Raw genomic sequence first — 14,424 nt, 5'->3', positions numbered from 1 at the left:
GATCCAGCTCCGTGCCGGATCCCCGCGTTGGGTCTGCCCGCCTCGCATCTCCGCTAGCTTGGCCGCGCCCCGCCTCTGGCGCAGCCCGTCCCGCCGCCTGCCGCCGCCTGCCGCCGCCTGTCCGGGAGCGCGGAGCAGCGCCCGCGGGCGGCCCGGCAGCGGCGCGGGGCGGGGCGGGGACTGCGGGGCCCGCTCGGTTCCCCACCCCCTTCCCCGCTTCTCGCGAGGCTTCTGCCGGCACCGGGGGCTCGGTGCGCCGGGCGCTGGGGCGGAGCGGGGCTATGGCCGCCCTGCGCTCCCTGCTGCGCTGGCGCCGCCGCCTGGGGCCCGCGCCCGGCGCTCCGCCGGCCCGGCGGCTCTGGGGCGGCGGCGGTGGGGCCGGGGCGGCGGGGCCGCGGCGGTGGCGGCGGGAGCTGGGCTGGGCGGCGGCGGGGGCGGCTCTCGCCGGGTTCGCGGGGTACCGGCTGTCCGAGCGCCGGCGGGAGCCCTCCCGGGAGCCTGCAGCCGCCGAGCCGGGCGGGGCCCGGGCGCTGCTCCCCATCCCCGTGGCGGCCGCTGCCAAGGAGACGGTGACGGTAGGTGTGTGCGCGCCCCTTCGCGGGGAGCCGGCTCTGCCGGGGCCGCTCTCCGGGAGGGCGCTCCCCGGGCTGTGGCGCAGAGGTGACCCTGCGTGGAGCCAGCCCCGGGCCGGGAGGCGAGGCAGGGCCCCGGCAGGAGCTGTCAGCCATCGGGAGAGCTGACCGGGCTGTCACCGGAGCGCGGCCGCGGGCACTTGGCTGCGCCTCGCAGCGTGAGCCCTGCGATTCGCCTCCGGTGCTGTCCTACTCGAGTCTTTCTTTAATAGAAAACGCTGGTTTGCAAATGGAACAGCTCCTGGCAGCGCAAACCCTGAGTTTCGATTTGTGCTTAGGACAGTTACCTTTCTAATACAAAATTTCCTGTAGAGTGAAAGGTTGACACTGAACTTCCTAAGAAGTGACAGCGTTGTGACAAATAACGGTTCAGTTCGACCAAGTCAGCGAAAAGACCGGTTACCCGTTACAGGGGTAACGAGAAACAGTTGATGTTCACCTGGAAAATGAAGTTTCCTCTGATAAGGATGAACTCCTGCACCGCAGCCGATGTAATGTATGGTAATCGTAGGGTTGGGTTTTTTTTAATTTAAAATGTCAAGAGCTGTGATTAGGCAGTTTGTCAGAGTGGCATCTGCTAACACTGGAAGTCAGTGGTGCAAAGGGCCTGCTTTCTCTATACCGAGTTTATTTCATACTGCTTTGAGAACAGGATCTACCTTTTTGCAGTGGAGGTCTTGTGCCTAGGTATGAATGTTGTTCACCCTTTTGCCCTGCATTGTTAGCTCAAAGGCAGATTCTGTTGGTGGCATCCCCTATGACGGGAAGTTGAATCTGATATTTTTGGTTATTCATGGTGCTGTGTCTGGAGTGTGTTACTGTGGCACAGAGTACTGTTTCAGTTTTTCATAGCGTTTTGATTTGACAAAACTTTACATTGTTTTACTTAGCCAGTCTTAATGGTCAGTTTTCTTTAAAAGGAAGTACTGCTGCTGTACCTTTGAAAGTCAGTGAATTTACTGGGATGTATGGTTATGAATTTTCATACACATCACTATAAAAGCATTGAGGTTGAAAATTAACATCTAAGTTTATATTTTAATTAATGTAAAACTAAAAAATAGTTAGAAAATGTTATATATATATATAACATATATATATATATGTTATTTTTATATATAATATAAAAATATTATAAAATATATAATTTTCTTTTAAAAAATAGGCATACATAGGTGTAGGCAGTAACTGTCTTGAAACACCTTGCTCCTGTATGGCAAAGGGCTCTTAATTAGTTTGGTTTTCTATTTGCGTAGCAGAAAATTTGAAAGATTAACTTGAAATTATGTCCATTCAGATTGTGTGGACTAAGTCCGGGCTGACATCTGAGAATATTAGTTTTATGTTTCTGGGTTTTATTTTTGAATCATTGGTCGAATTGATTTCCAATTTCATGCCTATGTACTCAGGATTCCTGAAAAAATACCTTTCAATTAAAGCCCTCTAAAAATGAGGATCAAATAGCTGTGAAATTTTTGGTCTGAGGTCGTGGGTTCCTGTGCTTTTTTTATTATTGACTCTTGTTCCACAGAATGGCTTGTGGGGAAAGACCATGGTTTGAAAGCAAGTCTAGGCAGGGAACTACCACGAGTAGTTTAACCATGAGCTCTATCTGTTATCCATTTATAATTGCCCTCTAGACCTGTGATGAGCACCATCTCTCTCACTGCAGATGCATAAAACATCTCCAGAGATGGAAAAATGGATGCAGATATTGTGTTCAAATTGTGTTGAATGGTCTTCATGGTATTCTGCAATGGTATTGTATTGTTACCTCCTTTGTTAGAAGGCTGAATTAGTGTTGCCTGAGGGGCAGTAACGTTTTAATTCCTGATTTTGAGTGCTGAGCTTTCAACTTGAATAGTGTGTAAGAGTTTAAAAAGTCTGACAACTTTGAAAGTAAAAAATTCTGTTAAGAAAAGTCATAAAGGTGTCAGTCTTACTAGGATAAAGGTTGGAGCTCTTGGATCTACTCTCAAGTGTGTTAAGAGCAATCATTGGAGAATTATAACCTGCAGCTTCTGTATAGATGAGTTTAATGGAGCTGTGATGCATGTTTTGCTAGGATATTTTTACAGTTTTATCAGGTACTGACCCACAAAGAATGGTGAGGCTCAAGTATCTTGGAATCCTCTCCAGTTGCTTTTGGTCCTTATTCCTGATACATCTGGCATTGCTGTTTGGGGTTTTCTAGTTTCTAAAATTTCCCTAGTTCCCAATTTCATTTCCAATCTCAGGCTGTTTTTCTTTCCACCAAAGCAAATCACGCAATAGTTTTTCTTTTTCCTCCCTCCATCCAAGCCACACTCTTCTACTTCATCCTAATATTTTCATTTGCACGTTTCTTCCTTAATCATTCCTCTAGCAGCATTCCCTTCCCAAAGGCTATTTACTTAGATGACTGGAAGCAGGAAGTGGTGTCTCTGCTGTCAGTGTCTTGGTATGGAGATCTACAGCAGCTGGTCGAAGCAATTACACCAAATGTTTCTTACATCACCCCTGGGGTTCAGAATAACCACTAAAAGAGTCCCCAGTACTGATAGTAAAGGGACCAGCCCTTGCAAAACCTGGAATTCTTTCCTTTAAGTCAGCTGTAATATATGGACTTGTATAAACTTTCTCGACTGAGAGTCTTAAAATTTTTGTAAATGTTCTGGGGAGAAAATCTATGTCCTGCCATAGATTTTCTGTTAATTTTTTTTAAAAAATCCATTCTGAAACATTAATTGATGAAGGATAATTTCATTTTTAAAGGTTAACAGAGTTATAAACTGAAGTCAGTATCACAGTGTGAAGTATTCAGATTCCCAGGGTAGTTACAGCTGTCTCACCTCTAGTGTTGTGGTTAACCTTGGCCAGCAGGCACCACACGGTACCACACAGCCACTCCCTCATCTTCTAGCAGTGGGATGGGAAAGAGACTTGCAATTGTAAAAGTGAGAAAATTTGTGGGTTGACATAGAGACAGTTAACAAGCAGAGTAAAGTCCACACAAGCAAAGGAAAATAAGCCATGCAAATAAAGCCAAACAAGGAATTGATTCACTGCTTCCCATGGGCAGGCAGGTGTTCAGCCATCCCCCGGCAAACAGGGCTCCATTACAGGTAGTGGGGACCTGGGAAGACAAATGCACTGAATGTGTGTGTCCATTTCCTCTGTCTTCCCCAAAGCTTTTGTTAGCAAGCACAATTATTGTATGGTGTGAAATCTCCCTTTGGTAAGTTGGGGTCAGCTGTGTCCCCTCCCAGCTTCTTGTGCACCTCCAGATGACTCAGTGGTGGGACAATGTCAGAAGCAGGATGAGCCATGACACTGTGCCAGCACTGCTCAGCAGCAGCTGAAACATCTCTGTGTTATCCACACTTTTGGTCACAAACCCAGAACATAGCACCCTACCAACTGCTGTAAAGGAAGTTAACTATCCCAGCCAAAATCAGTACAATGCCTGGTATTGAACTCTCATATGTCTTTTTTACTTCCTCAGAGGAATTTTTGTAAAAGTGTAATAAGTGAAGTGGCCTTCTTGTTTCATCCAGACAGCTCCAGTGGACAGCAGAATAGTTTTCTGATACTCCCAAACAGTAAAAAACAGGGGTTAATTTAATTTACATATTGACTCTCAAAGAACACCTGTCTTTTCTGCCAGGCCACCTGCTTCCACATAATGTTCATATGGCCTGTGAAAGTATTTTGAGAGTTGTGCTAGTCCCAGTTACTATCCCTACAGCTGACTTTTCAGATTCTGTCACTGAGTTGAAATAGTGCTTGGCAGTAGTGACAGAATATTTAAGTGTATAAAGGTATAAGATATATCTTGATAGTTGGTTGCTTTATCCTACTACTGTTTCTAAGATTTACGACTCAGGAAATTTTAAAAGGGGTTTTAGATTCCAGGACTAATAGTGATGATTATACAGATGTTGATGTGAAACCTTTTTAACCAGTTCAAAAATGAGGCACATCATTTGAAACTAACTGGAAAAAAAAATGTATTTGAGACTTGTATAGAAACAATGTCAAAAGTGTCAAAACGGTCTTCCTATCTGTCTCTGTGTTCTATAAAATTGCTGAAGTATGAAACCTGATAAGCAACAGATTTGTGAGTTTATGTACAGATAAGTAAGAAAATGCTGTTTGCCAAAAGTCAGGTAAGCTCTGAAATGTGTCACCAGCGTGGGGTCTGTGGTGTGGCAGACTATTTGATCAGACAAAGATCATGGGATCAGTGCAGAAGTATGCTTGCTTGACCAAGCATAACACTTGAGGTGTTCTGGTGGAAAGTAAGATTTGTTGCAGAAGCAGCATGAAGCTAAGTTCCCTACAGGATTACCTTTCCCAGATGCTTTCTGAGAATAACTCTGGACCTGAGGGCTTTATATATGATTACTTGGAGTGAAGTCTTGGACACTATAATAAGCTGGCAGTTTTAATTCCAGGGGTTTTGCCACAGAACATTTCAGAACTAAAGTAAAATTCTGCACTCACAGCTCCTAGTTTTGTGTCTGAAGGTTTTGGTGAAGACTGGGAGAGCTCTGCTAGCAGACAGCTCCTTTAAAGTTTAGGAGATGGTTATGCAGAGCAAGAATCTGTTTGAAAGAACCGTTGTTTTGACAGAGTTCCTCACAGGAGTTAATATTTGTCTTCCAGTTCCTTACTTCCAGAAGTTCAGTGTCATTAGCAAAACTTGCTAAAATTGTCTTGGAAATACGAATGATTCATCTTTGTCCTCCTAAGAGCCTTCTATGTAATCATGTTGTCATTATGTGAAGGTAGTGAACTCCAGGCCTCTCTTTAGTTTTTGGGGATATGGTCTGTGAATCACTTCCTTCTGAGATGATTTTGGAATGTAAAGAAGGGCAAGGAGAGATGGACACAGGCTGTGTACTTCACATTTCTTGAAGGCACATTAATTTCCAGGAGAAGAAAGCTATATAGCCTGGGTGTTTCCAAAGGGGTTTTCCCTAGTAACTCAGCAGTACTGTCAAACTTCCACTTTGTGAAAATAATCAAAGGGTCAAGTGTTTTTGTAGCAGCACATTTCTAAGTGCATTACACCATGTATTTCCATCTCTGTGAAAAGAAGAACAAAACTTTGCCTCCAAAAAGTAAGGGAAGCTCCCCTAGGGGGGAGGCTCTCCTGCCTGCTCAAAGAGGATGCTGTTCCAAAAGATGCATAAGCATCACTTTTCCAAAAGCCACTTGTAGCAAATGCTATTTCATAAGTATTGTGCATTTCATGCCATAGGGCAGTTCCCAAATGCATGAAGATGATTTGCTCTTTGGCTGATCCCATCTGAAGTTCCTGATCAGCATAATCTTGAGAAGGATACTGCTTGCCAGCTGTGGTGAGAGCCATGCTGAAGGACAAGGAAGGTTTACCTTTTACTTTATTTCTGTGTTCCTCATGATGTTAAAAATGGATAGTGCATGTTTGGGATGGACAGATCCAGCTACTGGTGTGTTTTGGTGTTGTGTGCAGTGAAACATATGAACATATGGGGCTGGATGTACATGCTGACTAAGGCTTCTTGAAGCACTGCCATAGGTGAAATGGGTCCCTGTGAAACCAATGCAAGAAGGACTGCTATATCAGTTACTCTGTTACCCCAAGGATTTCCTGTGCCAGAGTTATATCTGAACATGGCCCTTTTTGCAGCATTTTAAACACATTCCAGCTTCCTATGCTTGTAAATACTTTAATATAATAAATTCCTTATCTGAGTGAAGCAGGATCAACTAACAGAATTGTTGGCTGTACTACATCTAAGTAGTCTGCTAGAAATACAACTTCAGTAAGCATCAAAACAATTTTGTCTACTTTGGGATTTTCCCACACTGGGAACCTGACGGTTAACCTTTTGGCCACCCAGCATGAAAACAGAATTGTGCTACTTTTATCTACATGGGAGCATATTAAATAAGCCTGAAGTCAAATATAAACGAAGGAAGTTAGAAACAGCATTGCTTTGAAAACCTTTTTATTTTAATAATTTGCACAGATTCTCATTGATGGAAGACAGATTACTTTGCAAACAAAAAATTCAAAGAAAGCTACTCACTTGAAATAAATTAAACTACTGTAGCAAACATATTTTTGACTGCAAGCAAAATGTATCTTTAGTAGTAAACGTTGGCTTCTTTAGCTAAAATAAACTCTCCTTTATCTCAGTTGGACAAAGCAAGAGAACACTGATTTGACTTGGAATAAAGTTGTGAGATTTTATGTGATCCTCTTGGAGCTTTTTGCCTCACATGCACACACAGAATATATATTTTTAACAATTTGTTCTGTAAAAAATTTTTCATTTTTTGTGGATATTCTCAGAATCTGGTAATTGGAGGATTACTCTGGGTTTCAGCAATGGATTCTTGCAGATTACTTCTGCAGAGCTTGTAGGCATCAAATCTCTAATTTCCAAAAATCATGTATCTGATGTTTAAGCTTACCTCTATGAAAAAACTAGATCTTTTGTCACAGAATAAAACTTACTTATTACTGACCTAACATTACACAAGACTCACACTTGACAACATTTCTTTTGTGTTTTTTAATAAAAAAGAGTAATGAGGTACTGCTTTATCTTCTGCACTTTACTCCCAGTGAATTTGGCCCAAATTACTGCCATTTTTTTATATTTTCAGATCATTCAGTGTCATAAGTACTGCAAAGTTTTAGCTATTTCAGTGTCACAATGTGCCCTGTGCTAGGCCTTGCATTGTGTTCTGACAATATGAAGTTATTGCATGGGTTTCACTGGAAGGCCATACCAGTTAATTCATGTTTTACCAAATTCTGAAAGGAAATGTTCCTGAGGTAAGACAGCTGGTAAATGAACATGAACATGGGACCAGAAATAGATTAGCCCGTGCTTCAAGGAACTTCAGGGAGTACATGGAGACCTTTGGTGAGAACACCAGATTTTCAGGGCATTTTGACTTGTCTCTACTGATAGACACAGCACATGAAAGATGAACCCAAAATGGGAATGGGTTTTGAGCACTGAATTTGCTTGACAAAAAGTCTAGATTTTCTTTGCTCAAGTTTTTGCTGTGAATAGAAGGAGAAAATTCTGTGAAGTGTCACTCTGAAGAGATTCTGTAAGGAATGCTTTCAAAGTTGATTGACTTAAAAATGTCAGAAACTCATCTAAAGGATTACTGCTTTGTGACACACGTGGTGGTATTATTACAAGTAGAGCTTTAGGTGGCCCTCTTTAAATACAATACTTGCAGAAAATAGATTTAGTAATTATATTAAGTCATTGAAACATGTTAGTGAGAAAGCATTATCATCATATTTTCTTTTTCATAATAAATTTGAAACTTTTGAGGCCTTTCACAGATATTTTAGGCTATTTGTAATATGTTTGTAGCACAGATTGGCAACGACAGCACACCCAATTGAAGAATGATACTCTCCCTTCAGAGAAGTATTCTTCCAAATTACTACTTGGTCTTCAATTTAATTTTTACTTACCTTGTTTCAATAAAAAATGTTTCCCTCTGTTTCCTTTGTCCAAGTGTGGTTTGTATATAATTGTTGAATCTTTTAAATCCATTTTAAAAAGGACATTGAAATATCCCTCAAGGGAGAATTAGGGATGTGTATATGCAATTCTGTGTTAGGGATCAGCAGGAATATAGGACAAGATAATTTTTTCTCCTCAGCTGATTTAAACACCCAGAACAGGTGCTGTGTTCTCTCTGCAGTCCTTCTGCAAGAGTATGGCACAGGAGGATGGGCTGAAATGTGGAGTAACAAGTTACAAGAGTTTGAGGAAGGAAGTACAGAAGGATGAAAGCCATAATTTGTTTCTTTACAACTGTTAAAACTTAATTTTTTTTGAGAATAGGGAAAAGATGATATATCGTTCATGAGATCTTATAAGCAGTCTTGCCTCTTTTTGTTTACTTGTTGAGTTGTGAAGTTGAAAGGATGGAAAGTTTGTCTAGCAGCTAGATTCTTGGTTTTAGCTGTGGAATTTCCCCCCCCTATATTTCTAATAAAGCAGGTCAGTGTACATGCACAGGTAAACCAGAGATAAGCAGCAATGCCTATAATTAAGGTAAAACTGCTATTAGGAGATTTGTGACTTTCTGTGTGATGGAAATGAGCCTGTCTGTTTTTTAAAAGACAGAGAATTGTAACATGAGACAAGATCATAGTAATTAGTAGGCGTGATTGCCAAGAGGATTAGTAAACATGTAGCATAAAAAAAATCTACCTTCATTTGTTTGTCAGAGAGATGTGCTTTCATGAAAGTTTTTGAAAATACTTGCTAATCACAGAGAGATTCAGTCTGGATAAGCTCGTGAAACTTCAAATAGAAATGGGAACTTAGTGAATCTTGTTCACTCCTTCACCAACAGTGCCTCCCCTGAGGTATTCAACACCTACTTTCTGTGTCTTGTTCAAAGAATCATAGAATGGTTTGGAAGGGACCTTAAAGATCCATCTAGTTCCCAACTCCTCTGCCATGGACAGGGACAGTTTCCACTTGACCAGGTTGCTCACAGCCCTGTCCAACCTAGCCTGGAACACTTCCAGGGCATCCACAGCTTCTCTGAGCAACCTGTGCCAAAGTCTGACCACCATTCTTTTCTTCTCAGTACAGAATATCTTCCTAGGATCTAATCTTACTCAACCCTCTTTCAGTTTAAAGCCATTCTCCCTTGTCCCATCTCTACCTGTCCATGTAAAAAGTCCCTCTCCAGCTCTTTTGCAGACCCCCTATAGGTCCTGGTAGGATGCTCTAAGGTCTCCCTGGCCTCTTTCAGGCTGAACAATTCCAACTGTCTCAGCCTGTCCTCACTGGAGATGTGCCCGTTGTATCCATTGCTACAGTAAGATTGCCCAAGATGGGCGTAAATGTGAAATAATGAAATAAATCAATCAAGAGCAATTGGTAGTGTCACTAGGATTTTCATACTTGGCTCACTGCATTATCATTTGCAAATGTTGAGGAAAACAGAAGATACTTCATTGTTATGTGTTGAGATCAATTTCTTAAATGAATGCCTGAAGAAGTGCAAATTGAGGTAATACTTTAAAATGCCCTGTTTTTTAATTAGAATATTTGTTACTTCTCAGTAATTACAGCTTTTATACAAGAGAAAATGTTCTGTATGATACATAAATTATTAAGCATAATAGAAGCAATAAAGCTCTGAAAAGAAATTTGGATAAAAAATAATATTATTTCCAAAGAAAGTTTTATTTGTCAGTTTGCTGATTGTGTGCCTGGAGTCTTCTGTAGCCAAACTTTGCTTTTATTTGGGCATTTAGTGTATGGACCAGTAATCCAATACATATTAAGCTTTGGTTACGTTTATTTACATTCCTGTTGGATCAATAGCTGAAATAAGTTGCTTTGATTCTTTCAGATGAAACCACCAAGTTCAAAATGAAGTGGTGTTTTTACTCCTTGGAGTAAAATAATGTTTAAGCCCACCGTTTTCCTTCACTTGAAGTAGGTGGAGCTTGCTGCTGGAACAGGTGGTATTTTCTTTTTCCATAACTGCAAGCTCCTGTGGCCTAGGCTTTGAAACAAATAATTGTTTTCGTGGGGTAGACCCAGGCATCTATCTGACTTAAAAATAACACCACCAATAGAAAAGTTCTCAGTCAGAGCAGTTCCCTTATCCAGTTTGATGCTTGGAAAAGTGAATATAAAGCACCAGAGCAAGGTCATGCAGGTATTGGGCCTCTAGGGCAGTACTCCTATTTGTGGGAGCAGGCAATATTCATATCAGGTTACCATGATTTTGAGCTAGAGCATGAAATACTGGCATTGGTATATTGTCAGAGGGAAACTGGATTGAAAAACAAGGCAGAAATTAAGGCTTTGCAGACCTGAGTATACTGACATGCAGAAATTTTAAGCATGTCTTTAAAATTCCATGTTTGCAGCATGTTATTTTATACTTGTAGTAGCATAGAGTCCTTAAGATAATATTGAAATATGTGTCTGAGAATTTAGCAAATATTTTTCTGAGCGTCTCAAGCAAAATACTAAGCAGTAGTACCTGAGACTGTGAGAATTTCTTGAGAGCCAAGAATCTCAACATGCTCTCTAAATACTGACAGTGATCAAAACTGAAATGATATTTGAGAGTTACATTATCTGGAGATTTCTGTGATTGTGTATGATTGATTGTGACTGATTACAATTTCTTATACATACAATGTGTGTAATATGGAAGCTGTTTCTTTTCTGAGAATTGACTTTGCAGACATATTGCTTTATTACTCGTGTTTACAACCTGACTGTATTCACAAGCATATTTCTAATAGTGATAACATACATTTCAAAAAAAGAGATAGCTTATTAAACTTCGAATACAGGGATAATCAGTTGTGTCACTAGAAGTTCTATCAAAACAACTGACTTGTGTATTTCCCACATGAATGCATAGTTTGAATGCCACTGGACTGCTGAAGGATCAGTAAGACCAAAATATTCAAGTGAGGTAGGACAGAAATATTTTGTCTTGCATGTGGGTACATTAGAAAAGAATTCTGCTTCTTTCTGTCATTTTAAAATGACTTTGTAGGTCTGGCATTAGACTGTCTTTTTCTCCCTATATTTAATTATGAATCATTTGAAAATTATAAAAACCATGGAGCCTGGGTTTAGAGCTGCTTCTCAAGCAGGAGTGCAGAATATTTTTAGAGCAGTCTACTGAAAATTAAATTATTGTATCGACCTTTCTCTTAATCTTACTTTCTTTGACAGGTTCATCTATTGAAACAAAACATTTTCACACATACACCCATGGAGCAATGATTTCAAAAGAACTAGAGACAGAGAAATACAGAAAGAGAAATACACAGTCAGTAGTCTTTTCTCCTTATAGAAGGCTGGTAAAAATGTCCTAGATAAGCTATTAAGTAGTAAGGCTCCCTATAAAACTTCTTTTTTTCCAAATAGAAAGTGTTTGACCTCTTCTAGACACATTAATTTTTGATGTTTCTCTTCTACACATCTAATTTAATCTCCTAATTACAACTGAGGCCATAAAATTTTGACTGCAGTAGTCTCACCAATCTTTTGTTTTTTAAGGATGTTGTTTGAAAAGCTGAAGAAAAGTGAGCCCAGATTTTTGACTACTCAGTATAAACATGTCTTTGCTTCTAATTGCTGAAATCTGAAATCTGTTCTTAGAAAGGTTTTGGAGAACCAGTTTGTTTTTCTATATGAGGACAGTTATCTCTAAGTGGACAGCTTCTGCATAAATCTTACAAGTTATGTTTGGGTTTAGATGCCTCTCTGAAAAATAAAGTGTATTTGTCGGTTTTCTTAGTTGTTCAAAGAAACCATAATATTAGTTGAATTCTGTGTTCCTTAGTTAGACAGATGGAGAATTTTAGGAATACTCTATTAAATGACAGGAATAATGAGCAACTTGGGAGATTTCATTGATGAGATGCTGCATTCCTATTTCAACATAATGGGAGAAGTTACCTATATGATTGCTTTTCCTTCTAGGAATCAGTTTGGGTTTGGTTTCTTCATCTCTGAAAAAATGTTGATACTTACATTTTCTTCAAGATAATGATTCCACAGAGGAGTTTGCCTCATGGTCTAAAACGAGTTTTCAGATAGCAGTAGCATATTTTCTATTAAAGGTTTGGCAGTGCCACAGAAAGATGGGAGAATTTAGAATATTTAAAGTTTTGTACTACCAAGTTTACATTTAAATCAGCTGGATGGGAAATATACCAGAAACTCCTGACACAGACTCTCGTAATATTTGAACCTAACGCTATATTATACTTTCGTAACTCTGGAATTATAATTATGCTCTTCTCTTCTTCAGTTCCCACAGATATGGTAGCTTTACACTGGATCATATTACAGAGGCCTATTACTATCAACAGCTGCCCTCTATATTAAGAAGCAATATAGAAAAAGTATTACTCTCTTCTCTTCTGGAACTATCAGAAAACTGAAGTAGATTTGGCAGAGTTGTTTGAAGTCTGCCTGCTGAAGTTACAATGATTTCCTTGAGTTAAAGTTCCCCTTCTTCTATGATTCAGGAGCCGAAATTCTCTTTATTTTAATTTTTTCTTCTGAGGTTGGGTAGTACCACCAATTTCAATACCCAAAGATTGTTGCTAAAGTTGTAGAAGACTGAAAATGATAGCAGTGAAATCCCAATTGTAGTTTCATCTCTTACCATAGAAAAATACTTGGATATGTTTGACTTTATGAATTATCACTTTTACAGTTACAGTTCCTTTATGGTGAATGTGGCAATTGTAAATAGTAAATAAAAAATTGTAAATCAGAGCCTTTTTCATAGATTGAAACTGTGTCCTTCTGTCTTTGAAGGTTACAGACAGCAGATCTGACCTGGAAGATTTACACCTTTATGCAACTCCGCGGGAGCAACGGTTTCGTAGGTTTGCCAGTCTGGAATTTGAAGGACAGCTATACATGACTCCACACGACTTCATCCAGGCTGTTACCAGTGATGAACCCAAACGTAAGCAGGACCTTCATAATGCTAAAACTGCTAGGGAAAATGTCTGTGGTGCATGGTTTTTTCCCATTTGCTTTTGATTCCTACTTCTGTTTCTGGTTGTAGTAAAAAGGTACTGCATCTTCAGAATTTTAATTGTGTCCAAATGCATACAAACAGTGTCCTGATTGTTACTAGATTGTAAACATCTGTATGCTAGTTCAACATTCTTGTCTTAAAGGTTGCAAACAGCTCAATAGTCATGAAAATGGCAAGTTAATTTCTGCCATTTGCATTGACACAGTTTCTTTCTGAGCAGGCCTGTATTGCTGTACAACTCGTGCTTCCTCTTTTGTGGAGTTCCTCTGTAAGCAGGCAACATACACATTTTCTAAAAGGCTAAAGATAAGATATAACTGCATCATATTTAGAAATATGATAAATAACATGCTAAATAACATGCTTTGAGTCAGAGTTATAGTCCCCCAGGGGATCAACTTTCTACACTTAAACATTGCCAGTGTTAGTACTATGTGTTAATTAATCTAAAATTAACTATCAACTTTAGGCCATTTTTTGTAAAATCTTTGCTTTAATTATCAAAGAGTGACTAAATAGTAAGGTGATCCCTTTTTGCTCTAGTTTGATTTCCTGACCCTCAGGCTTGCAGTGCATTGGTAGCAGCACAGAACTTTTGGAGAATGGGAATATCTTTGCTCAGGTGTGACATGTATAATCACCCACCTTATGTTTTCTTAAAATTCTGTGCAGATGTTGGATTTTTCCCTTTTGTTCTGTTAACTGTAATGAAACAAGAGGAAAGAATTCAGTCATGGCACATCAGTGATCAAAACTTCTGTAACTTTTGAATAAAGATATAATCTCATTGTAACAGTGAAGACAGAAGATAGAGCTTAGATGGTGAAAACTTGCAAAACTTTGAAACTCTTACCAGAAAGCAATTTTTTTTTGCTTTGCAGTTAAAAGAGAGGAAGCAGATTGCTTATCACACAAGTTAATACAAATACACATCGGCACTTTTTATCTATTTCCTCTGCTCACAACTTCAATTCTTCCCTTTTTTGTTAGTGTGGAGTTGGGTTTCACTGTGTATGGTCATGAAACATTTGTGCTATATATACTGGACACCATTAAAACATTTTGGTTTAACTCTGTTTTATGACAGTTTGATTGGCTAGACCACACTATATGTATGGTTTGCTATTAATATTTTTCCATGCTGATGAATTTTCTGCTTCCTCCTCTCACAAAGCAAGTATTTAGATTTTAAAAACAAAACCAAACCAAAAATCATTAAGCTCATAAG

General features: G+C 39.7%; 1 protein-coding gene across 4 annotated transcripts in view; it reads left to right on the top strand.

The window, feature by feature from the left end:
• The first annotated feature begins 203 nt into the window (after positions 1-203).
• MICU3 (mitochondrial calcium uptake family member 3) overlaps positions 204-14,424 on the top strand; it is a 52,137-nt gene continuing 37,916 nt past the window's right edge. For 2 of the 4 annotated variants that reach the window (XM_071432302.1, XM_071432303.1), the window contains exons 1-2: positions 208-575; positions 12,968-13,121. In XM_071432302.1, coding sequence (XP_071288403.1) covers positions 282-575; positions 12,968-13,121 — 448 coding nt within the window. In that variant the 5' untranslated portion in view covers positions 208-281. Of the gene's footprint in view, positions 576-12,967; positions 13,122-14,424 lie in introns of all 4 variants that reach the window. The other 2 variants (XM_071432304.1, XM_071432301.1) reach the window with 2 other exon arrangements.

This window comes from Agelaius tricolor, unplaced genomic scaffold (assembly GCF_023055355.1).
Source record: "Agelaius tricolor isolate 1412-34295 unplaced genomic scaffold, bAgeTri1.0.p SCAF_8, whole genome shotgun sequence".
In the NCBI taxonomy this organism is placed as follows: domain Eukaryota; kingdom Metazoa; phylum Chordata; class Aves; order Passeriformes; family Icteridae; genus Agelaius; species Agelaius tricolor.
The sequence above is the reverse complement of the archived record's forward strand: the minus strand, read 5'-3'. Positions and strand labels throughout refer to the sequence as shown.